An 11126-nucleotide genomic window follows, 5' to 3' on the forward strand; every position below is an offset into this window, starting at 1 on the left:
GGGTGAGAGACAGTGTCAAAAGCCTTCTGGAAGTCCAGGAAGACTATATCCACTGCTACCCCTGCATCTAATGATCTGGTGATCATCAGCAGAGTCGACATCCAAGCAGAGGCAAAGCACTCATGAATAGGGGTCTACTGAACACGAGGCGGAGGCTGGCCAATTTTGTGGGCAGATTCCAGGGCCAGAGGTCATTTTCACAGGCTGAACATACCAGGTGCCCCCCAGACCTCTGACTGTCAGTCCCACCCCTCCTTGCAGATGGCCAGACAGCCTGAAACTGTGGTTTAATTACCCTGATATTAAACCTAGGCAAGTCATTAATCCATGTGTTATTAAGCATGGATTAATGGCTTTCCTGGGCTTAATTAGGGTAATTAAACCATGGTTTTGGGTCATCCCCAAGGGGCGGCTCCCTGCAAAAAAAGCAATCTTATTGGCAAACAGAGAAGCCCTGCAGTCTTGGAGCATGGCAGGGATGCTTATAGCAGTGAGTGAAGCAAGCAGCCCCTCCATGGGGCCACAGACCACATACACAGCATGTGCTATGGTGAACCCACAGTGATGGGTAAAGTTATTAAGTGTTGGCAGTTCACAGGTCATGCCTGACTTGCTGCTTTCTTCCCCTTTCCTTCCTCCTTAAGGGATGACAAGCTCTTGCAGGGCTGATCACCTTACTTGCTGCTGCGAGCAGCGCCCCCCTTCCCTCCCTCCAGCTTTCCCCCTTCCAGCTTCCCCATGTGCTCCAAGACTGCAGGGCTCCTCTGCTTGCTGGTAAATTTGCTGCTTTTTTTTTGCAGCAAGCCTGCCAAAAGCGCAGAGCCCGTGTTTTTTCATGAATCCTGCCCAAAATGGCAGTTTCTACAAAAACTGTGCAACCGCGATTTCAGTAGGTCCCTATTCATGAAAAGCTCTAAAGAGAACAATGATGAGTTCACCAGAGCTTGGAGTCAGCAGACAGCTGCTATCTGGACACCGTAGATACCTGGAACACAATGGCAAGCAATGCATGTTGTTGCCAAGTACCATCTTGTGTAACCTGAAGCCAAAGAACCCCGGTGTCCTATTTTACGATTAAGAAGGAGAGATTTAAGAGGACATTATGACCAACTTATTCCATTCCAGTGACAGAATACAGCACAGTACACAGGTCAAGCTTTGCTTACAGGTAACTTAGCTTTCTTGTTTGAAGAGGCAGGAGTGTAGACATCCAGGTATAAACAATCTTCAGAAATTTCAGTGGTAGGATTTTCAAATTTTTCAATTATTTTCATTGTTTCTACCCACCTCAGGTCTTGTAGACACCTGCATACATACAGACAATACCAACATCAAATAAAATGGCAGTAATGGAAAAGCATCTGAGTAGCTTTACCTGACAAAGATGGATTTTGATGATAATGTTTCTGAAGATTCACACACTCATGGAATAATCTAAAATAAGTCTATTTTAACTTGCTATTTTTTTCATACTACAAAATTATTTTGAAATGCAGAAAACCAGCTTTGATGAGCTAAACCAGCAAGAGCTAAAATACTGGTCTAGATAAAAATAGAAAAAAACATTTGCCCCCCACTCCCTACTGGCAAAAATAATTGAGGGACACAACATTTTATAGTTTCATAGTTTCTAGGGTCGGAAGGGACCTGAGTAGATCATCTAGTCCGACCCACCGCCATGGCAGGGAAGAGTACTGGGGTAGGAGCCTGCACCACTTCTCTTGGAAGCTGGTTCCAGATCCTAGCCGCCCTGACCGTGAAGTAGCGCCTCCTGATATCTAGTCTGAATTTACCCTCCGCCAGCTTGTGACCATTATTCCTGGTCACTCCTGGCAGTGCATGGGGGGACAGGGACTCCCCCAGTGCCTGCTGATCCCCCGTGACTAGATCGTAACAGGCCACGAGATCCCCCCTCAGCCTTCTCTTTTGGAGGCTGAACAGGTTCAGGTCCTGCAGCCTCTCCTCATAGGGCCTGCCCTGCTGTCCCCTGATCTTAACTGCAGCCCAAAAGAAAGCCAGGGCATAGGTAAAGAAACTCGGAGTTGAGACTGCCTTACGAGTCAGTCCAACACATTTTTGGACCTGTAAGGGTTATTTTCCTCAGATATTTTACTCTTATTTTTAGAAACTGTACAAAAGATTGGAAGTGGACATGTAACGCACAACATAGGACTGCATGACAACTGGCACCCCTAAAAGCTAAAACTGTTAGACAGTAATATAGACTGAATATAGTTTATAACTATCCTATCAACAAGGGTCTTCCTGACCAGGGCTTAGCATGGACAACAGGGGTAAACATGGCACCCCTCTCTTTACACTTTTTCCTCTATCACATCAAACAGAAACCACAGAACTTTGCTTTCAAGGCCGATCTGGGTCCATCCCCCCTCTACCTGTCATTTCTCATTGTGTACAGAGAAGTCGACTCCTATCTCTGATCAGCCTGTAATGCCAGCCTCTAGCACCCTCCTGGAAAACGTGTGACTAGCACTTTCATGCTTTTGGCCTGTCCTGCTCAAGAGGGGTTTCTCACTGACATCTAGGAAGTTGTGTCACATCCCACCTTCAAGTTCTCTTTTGCCACAAGTGCCCACAAAAATCTTGACAATGGTGAGGCACTGGCATGCCAAGACAGTGAACTGCTATTCTGGCCAGTGCTTTCTTATGGTCTGTTCCTACCCTCTCATCTGTCTGCAACCCCCAGCTGCCTTTGGTCTCAGACATAGGTTGAAGCCTCTGGACCAAGAATCATGTTTTTTGTTTGTTTGTACATCGTTGTGCGAGACAATGTCCCAGGCCAGGGTGCTAAGGTATAAGCAAGTTGCCTAGCCTGCTAGCTTCCACAGGTGGGTTTTGCTCCCCAAGAAATTCCTCAGCTAATCCTCCCAAATGAAACATGGCAACAAAGCAACAATTAGACAAAGCCAACCCCTTCTTCCTTGTCTCAGGTACTAGGAGGGGAGCCTTTCTCCTCTGGCCCCAACACAACAGCCTGGCCCCTCCTTGTAACCAACTGTTCTGCTCACAGCTTGCTTTTTTTACCCTTGCTTACTCTAGCAGCTTGTATCTCCTAGCAGGATGCTTCCTGTTTAGCCAAATTCCCTGTACCTAGACTCTCTCAACAGAACTGTTTCTTCACAGAAACATGCCATCCTGTTATACAAGGTAATACCGATATCACCACCAAAAGGGTGCAGGGATAAGTTATTACGGTGTACACAAAGCACCTTAGGAATTACAGTTAAAATCATTTATGAGCAAGATCCTATTAGGGCAGCTAGATCCCAGTTAAACTGGCTCATCAGATTTTATTTTCCGGGATTCTCTCTCACAGGGTAACAGAGAGAACATCCAAAATTATAAGTGTAAAGTCCCATTGTCATTTTCTTTTTCTAAAATGTGGTACCTGTCATTTCACACCCGACACCGACATGGATCTCTAGCTTTATATTAACTACTGAAAATATAGCTGTTAGGGTATTTTTAGTAAGGAATGAGACCATTCAGTTCACAAGAGAAATGGCAGGAGAAATTTTAGAAGTTCATGTTCTTAATGGGACAAAACATAACTACCCCAATGTTTTCAGTAAGGTGTATATGGCTTAAGTTTAGGCTAATTTGGCCAACAGCAGCTATACAAAATTGTATACCAACTGGATCTTACATTGGTGGGAAGGAAGTTGAATCTCTCACATTGCTCCATGGTTCAGGTGGTTGTGGCGGGGAAAACCTAAGAGGTCCAACAGGTGGTTTTGCAAAAGGAATTCCATGGAAAACATTCACAAGTCTGTCAGCTCCAGCTACGCTGATCTGTTTTCCTAGGAGTCGCCCATATTTGGTGACCACTTCTGGTTGTCCACCTTTTTGCCCTGTATAACAGAGATAAGACACCGACACATTACTTATTCTGAATTATACATCTCATTCTAAGACTGTGTAAACACAGGCCAGAAATAAGTTGCAGTTTTAACAGGGGTGTTAAATTAACTAATGGATGTGGTAGGCTCTTCATTACTTTATGTCTTTAAAGCATTGGAGTGGATGTCAGGGGAGCTACTAGGTGAAATTCTCCAGCCAAGGCTATGCAAAGCATCAGACTACCTGTGATCAATCCAGTCACTTCTGTCCTTATGATATTTTTTCCATATTTTATAATGGACAAATGGCAGAAAGATATGTTAACATCTACCGAAATGACTTTCTTTACAGTAACTTACTGGAATTTTTTTCCAACATAGTCCCAATCAGAGAACAGAAATACATTTCAACTACAGTAGCCTTATGTTGCCTTGCCAAACAAACAAAAATGGGTTTGCTCAAAGTGGTTACTGAACACTGAATTGATATAACATGGTTAATTCCAGCATGGATCTTTAGTATCTCTCCTTACACTGGTTAGTTTCTTTCCCAGCATGTGAGCTCTTGGGGCAGAAATCAAGCCTCCACGTGTGTTCGTACAGCTTCTCACATATTGCGAGGCATTGCTGGAAATAATAACCATTAAGAAAGGGTAATTCCGTTCCTTTGAATCAACACCCTCCCAGTCCTGTGCTTGAAACCATGCCCAAGCAGGGGTGCTCAGGAAAACTAAGGTGAATCAACTAAAGGTGTGAATTTCAAGCACATAAGCTAATTCAACCCCTGCACAGATGCTCGCTTTCAGGAGCCTTGAACAACTGTATCTTAATCCTTGCTATAGTGAACTAAAGCTACTTTACTCCTAAATGAGAGTACCTTTAGGGAGGTTAAATGTCTGTGTGTCAACAATATTTTAAGAAAATTGAGTTGCTTCTTCCATAGTATTTCATCCCCATGCTGACTTCAGGTCAAGTCCAGCAAGCAGCTGAACATCTTCAGCTGTCAGACAGCCTCCTGGGTGCTCTTGCTGTAGCTCGTGGTGATGCTGCACCTTTGCTCCACGTCAGATGTGCACAGATAAAAGTAGAAACTGACCTTTACATACTCAGAAGCTGAGGAGATGCTTTCAGATGGCTTCTTGAAAGCAATCTGATGACCATGCCTGCAGATGTCTACTTCCTCCTTGTGGAAAGATTGGGGTACCTGCTTCAAGGAGGGCCCCAACCAAGAGATCCGTTTGGCTGTTGCAACCCGGCTGTGCTCCGGAGGGATCTTCCGGTCCACTCCAGCAGAGTCTTATCAGCCTGCTGGGTGAACTGAATTGGTTTAACTATGCCGCTTGGAGACATTTCCAACCCCGGGAGCCGGCAAGAAGGAAATAAGTAAAGGATAGGAAGAGGGGTCGGCAGTGAGGGGAAACTCCACCTGCTGGCCAGGGCTGAAGTCCCTGGGAACGGGGCAACAGACCTACTGGTCTTCAGAGCTCAGAGGAAAAAAAAACCAAAGAGAGAGAGAGGAAACCCTCACTCCACATTAATTGATTGTGGCAGGTGCTCAATTAAGCTGGTGGGATAGCAATCTGGGCGGCGGGGGAGTGGGGAGAGGAGCCCCAGAGATCCCAAACTGTGGGCAGAGAAGGAGAGAGAAGATGCTGTCAGGATTTTGGAGGGTTTTTTTTAATCTGGTCACACCTTCTAGCTGAATAGGTGGCAGTCAGCTTTGGGTCAGGGAAACCACCATCCTCCCAAATTTAGTCAAACCAAAGTCGTGGCAGGAGAGATAGTGGAGAAGAATTCTGACCCCATTTTGCTGACTGACATCCACCCTGGTGTAAGCAAGGCAAGTGGATGTCACTGGGATGCAGGGCCCTGCATCTGTATCCTGTGATATCTCAATACTCCTCCTCTTTCTTGAATACCTCTTCATTGCGCACTTGACTCTTTTCTCCTTGTGGCCTCCCATGGGGTGCTTAGCACAGCCAGGAGTAATCACTGCTGCAGTATTATAACCATGACTTTCCAATGGTGCCTCAAGTGCATAAAGTGCATGACAGCTCTACAAGGCTGCCATCTACAAAAGGCAGGGGTGGGGGAGCGCTAGATACTTGTCATTGCTTGAGTAGTAGGCCTATTGTCATTACTTGAGTAGTAGGCCTATTGTCTTCTAGGATTATTGTGCTCAGGAGTGAGATCTTTCAAACAGGAGACAATCACTGAGTTACTATAGGATGCAAACAGCATTTTAGTTCCCGGAACCGTGAAGACGCCAGAACATCCTTGCTTAGGCTGCCATTCTTGTAGTTGCCCTAAAACTCTTACGGACCTCTGACAGCAAATCCATAACCCCACAGAACACAATGCCAGAGCCAGAACCTCAGGCTCACAAATGCTGCCTGCCACCTGCACTAGGGTTTGAAATTTTGGTGTAAAGAAGCAAGGATTTCCTGGTGGGTGGTCAGGATGCATAGCACAGGTAAGAGTCTCTCTTGAAATGTAATCTGTTTCTGTTTAAGGTAGAAGCAATGGGAGGGATTAATACAGCAAGTCTCTACCCGGTTCCCACCACCTCCCATCCTCTGCCATGAATTCATAGCCATGATGCAGGGGGTAAAGGTCTCAAGTCAGTTAGAGGTGCTAAGCAACACCATTGCACAACTCTCTGGACTTGTTTGAAGAGATTTTTATTTTTTTCCTGTCATTTTTTTTACAATCCCCAATAGGCAAAATGTCTATGGGTTCAAATGTAATGAGTTCCAAATTAATGAGATTATGAATTAGACTGTGCAATATTTGGTTTCTTTTGCGGGGAATATTACCTCCAAATGTTTGTGCCCTTGATGAGTTTCCTCATCACAGTTAAGGATGTGGAACTCCAACTGGAAAAAAGTCCTCTTTATATGCCTCTTCTCCCCAGTCACCATAGACAAATTGCTGGCCTTTAGAAACTTAAGACCATTGCAGAAAGACACCCTTACGACAACATGATTTTCTATTGCCTTGATTTTCTATTGCTGCTTCTGGTCTGCTCATCTCAAAAAAATTGGGGAGTGGCATCTCAAGAACTAGGACAGCTGTAAACTATGGCCTTGGAGTGCAGAAGTAATGAGAGACTTCTATTTTTAATCTTAATCCAAATGGTCGGTATGAGTTGACATCCCCTCTACCCTGTCTCTAGCCTGAGGGCAAGAAAGAAGTGCATCAGGGAAGATATCACGGCTAAAGTGCATTGAAGTTCCAGATTCTATGACCTGCTGGGAGAGGGAGGAGCAGGCACAGGAGGAGGAAGCAAAAGTGCAGCTTATGCACAAGCAGCAGCAACGTAGAGGTTCTGAGAGATCACAAGCTGCTTATCCACGGAGAAGCAGGGCAGAGGCAAACATCTGCACATGCCAGAGCCTCTAGACTTTGGCACAGAGCCTGGCAACAGCCACTAGAGCACTGGCTAGTGCCACTGATTATGATTAGTCTGTATACTCTCAGGCTTTGCCAAGACATTGACTTCCATGGACCTCACGACAGCTGTGACTGATGCACAAACTGTTTAAAAGCTTAAGCTGGAATATGCATTCACTGTTAGGTTGTGCTTAAGGGTAGGTACAGGATGGCTCAACACAATATAAATGATAAATGGTACAAGATGCACCATACTGCCAAGAAAGAGTAATGAGGATAGAAAGATGATACAAAGCAGGATGTACAACAGGTACAAATGTAATACACTTAGCAATGTATAAAAGAGGGGTGGGCAAAATATAGCCAGCAGGCTGGATCCAGCCTGCCAACTGATTGGATCTGGCCCGCACATGGGTGCCCACCAATTGATTGTATTCAGCCCACGGCTGCACCTGCAGTGCTCCGCATGGGGCTGAGCCCTGCCTACTCCTGCCTGGGGCATCCCACGCCACACTCCTGCCCTCGCTCACCAATGGCCCCTGTCCCAGCCAACCTCCTGGTGGGGCTGCTCCTGCTGTGGCTGCAGCAGCCTGGGTACTGCTTAGCTACTCCTACTTGCAGCAGCTCCTCCTCCTGCACCACTCCCAGGTAGCGTGGGGAAATGATGGCAGCTGTTGGGATGGGTGCTAGGCACCACACGCTCAGCCTGGTGAGAAGGGAGCAGCAGCTGGGTGATTTCTGCCCCAGTGCACAGGGCTCCAGCTTGCAACCACCCTCCACCCCACTCAGCCATCTGATGTGATGAGCAACCACATGTGGGCAGGTATAGTAGGTGGAAGGCAACTTGGAGCTGAAGGCCCATGCCTGCAGCTTCCCCTCTGCCTGGCTGGGCATGTGGGCCCACTGCACGTCCTCATGGACACCTCATTTCCCTATGTGACCCGGTGCCTGGAGTGGCGCATTAGGAGGAGCAGCCACTGGAGGCAGGGGAGCTGAGCAGTACCAGAGCCGCTGCAGCTGCAACAGGAGCAGCCCCACCAGGAAGCAGTGAGCACTGGTTGGAGTCAGGGCTGTCAGTGGGGGTGGGCAGAAGCGCAGTGGAGGCTTCCCTGGGAGGGAGTGGTTCGGGTGCAGGCTGGATGGCAGACCACACCTGTACCACACCACCCAGGCAAACTCTGCTGCATGCGCCCCCTGCCCTCCTCCTTCCCCCCCTCACCCCTGGCTAGCTCCAAAGACCTGGTAAGTCCTCCTTCCCCACCCACCTCTCCACACAATATATAAGCGTAAGGTTTTATTTTGAGCTATTATGCAGTTGCTTCTATATACACTACTCAAACATATAGATCAGGACAAAAGTAAAATTTTAATTAAAAAATAACAGTTGATGTTTAATTTTTAGTGTAGAATTTTTTTCCTATAATTTGTTAAAATGATAGCTTCCAAAAGATTTTGTGCATGCCCTTGATAGCTCACCAAAATTGTTACAGTGGCCCGTCAGCCAAAATAATTGCCCATCCTAGTATAAAAGAACTAGGAAACTTGGAAGATTGCATTAGCTTGCAGGGGTAGTTTATGCTTACCCCCTTGTCACAGGTATACAAAAAACAGGAACGCTCAGAACAGAAGGTTAATGGCCTTAAGGACAGTACTGACCTGCTGAGCTTTCCCCACCAAACCAGGCCTGCAGTCTGTGTACTCCGGTCTGCGAGGATCACGTCAAACAAGATGAGCACACATGCAGAGTACAACACCCATGGGGCACAGCCAGGCCCTCATACAGGTCTATCGTTTATCATACCAGTGCTGAAACAAGTCTCTGCAAGAGGCAGTTAGAAGGAAAAAGATAACAGAGTGGCAGATATCACTATCATGGATGCTAGTGACCTGGTTTCATAGATTTCATAGGCATTAGGGCTGGAAGGGACCTCGGGAGATCATGGAGTCCAGCCCCCTGCCCAAAGGGCAGGAAGTCAGCTGGGGTCATAGGATCCCAGCAAGATAAGCATCCAATTTGCTCTTGAAGGTGTTCAATGGAGGTGCTTGAACCACCTCCGCTGGCAGACTGTTCCAGACCTTGGGGGCTCGGACAGTAAAGAAATTCTTCCTTATGTGCAGCCTGAAACGGTTTCGCAGTAGTTTATCACAGTTTGACCTCGTCGTTCCTTGGGGCGCTGTGGTGAACAAACCTTCCCCCAGATCCTGGTGGTCACCACTGATAAAATTATAGGTGGCCATCAGATCAGCCCCGAGCCTGCGCTTTTCCAGGCTAAACAGCCCCATGGCTCTCAGCCTGTCGTCGTAAGGTCTGTTTTCCTGACCTCTGATCATGTGCGTGGCTCTTCTCTGCACTCTCTCAAGCTTCTCCACATCCTTTTTGAATTGTGGAGCCCAAAATTGGACACAGTACTCCAGCTGTGGCCTCACCAAGGCCGAGTACAAGGGGAGAATGATGTCCGGGTCTTCTGGAATCTTTGTTCTCCTCTCCCCCATAACGTGCTCTTTGCTTTGGCTTTGTGTTGTACATATTTTTAAAAAGTGTTTATTTAGCTGGTGATCAGTGGGGTCACTCACTGTTCAGGCATTTGAGGTTAATAAAAACACTTTGTTGTAAGTATTACTGCCCTACCCAATTCTAATGAAAAAGGTAGGTAGGGCTGGCTTATCAGGAAAATATCACTGAAGTATAAAAGAAGTTTAAGCAATGTTTACAGTCTCCTGAAATCAACATGCCAATACTTTAAAATAGTTGGCTAACAGAACCACAATGTGAGGTCCCTTCCAGCCCTAAACTTCTGTGAATCTTTGTAAGTAGGGCACACAGCTTTACCACAGTGATGGTAATGTTCATCCAAGACAGAATGTGCTATGCATGCATATTAGCAGCTTCTTCACTCCAACAGTTGAGAAAATTTCACAATATTGATACTGCCCTTTCACAAGTTGGTAGTGTACAACATGACACAGGAGGCAGCAGGCATTCTCCACCAGAACCACTTCAGGGCACATGGACGTGATCACATGGCATTCCAAATTTTCCAAGCTCTCTTTGCTTGGGGATACGTTATCCAAATACTTTTTAGCTCTGGGATTTGGCTGTGGATTCTCTCTGTGCCCAGGCTCCATTCCCTGCAAAAACACTCTTCTAGTTTTGTAGACCATAACCAGTATCTAAAGAAGTGGTATTCAGTCAACTTAGACTCAAGGCACCCCTTGATAGACAGGAGGCACTCCTGGGAAAATGCCAGCTCTTAGTTTTCACTCATACTCATTTTTGACTAGAGAAAAATGCTTGAGTAGTTCTTCTGTTGCAAAGAATTCATGAAGACCATAACAGGTCAGATAGGAATCCATAGTATTTAATACAACTTAAAATCTCTGGGCTTATCTTGTGAAATGTTTGCATACCCAGCAGTGTAAGCACTGTGTAGCCCTATGGACCCTGGTTGAAAATCACTGACCTAAATGATCTGCAGGTAAACAACTTTCAGAACACCACTGCAAACCTCTTCTGCCACATTAAGAATTGGCACACCAAACTGGTATGCCATGAACTTGTGGCACTGCTCATTCAGAAAGCACCACGCGTATTTAAGTATTGTGCAACAAAAGAAAGTGGTAAGTGTTCATGAATGGATTTCTCTAAATATTGTGAAATTGTTACAAAAGCCTAAAACTATTATTTTGTTTATATATTTAGCCCCAGTCCTGAAAAAGGGTATGGACTTACTGGGACTTTGCACCTCTGGGACTCGAGGTGAACAGTACTAATTTGGTACAGAAACTGCCTGCTCTAAATTTCTCATGGCCCTTTAAGACTCCTGTTTCTCACAGCACCATATGCCTATATTTGGCCCCTGGCAAATGTTATAC

At 46.1% G+C, this 11126-nt stretch overlaps 1 protein-coding gene across 1 annotated transcript in view; it reads right to left on the minus strand.

The window, feature by feature from the left end:
* The window catches only part of LOC109310613 (fatty acyl-CoA hydrolase precursor, medium chain-like), a 33529-nt gene that overhangs the window by 19156 nt on the left and 3247 nt on the right, over positions 1–11126 (minus strand). The window contains exons 2-3 of the mRNA XM_019535872.1: positions 3668–3872; positions 1167–1305 (exon numbers count right to left, since the gene is read on the minus strand). Of these exons, the coding sequence (XP_019391417.1) occupies positions 1167–1305; positions 3668–3872 (344 nt within the window). The remainder of the gene's footprint in view (positions 1–1166; positions 1306–3667; positions 3873–11126) is intronic.

This window comes from Crocodylus porosus, unplaced genomic scaffold (genome assembly GCF_001723895.1).
Source record: "Crocodylus porosus isolate Cpor-Errol unplaced genomic scaffold, CroPor_comp1, whole genome shotgun sequence".
Lineage (NCBI taxonomy): Eukaryota > Metazoa > Chordata > Crocodylia > Crocodylidae > Crocodylus > Crocodylus porosus.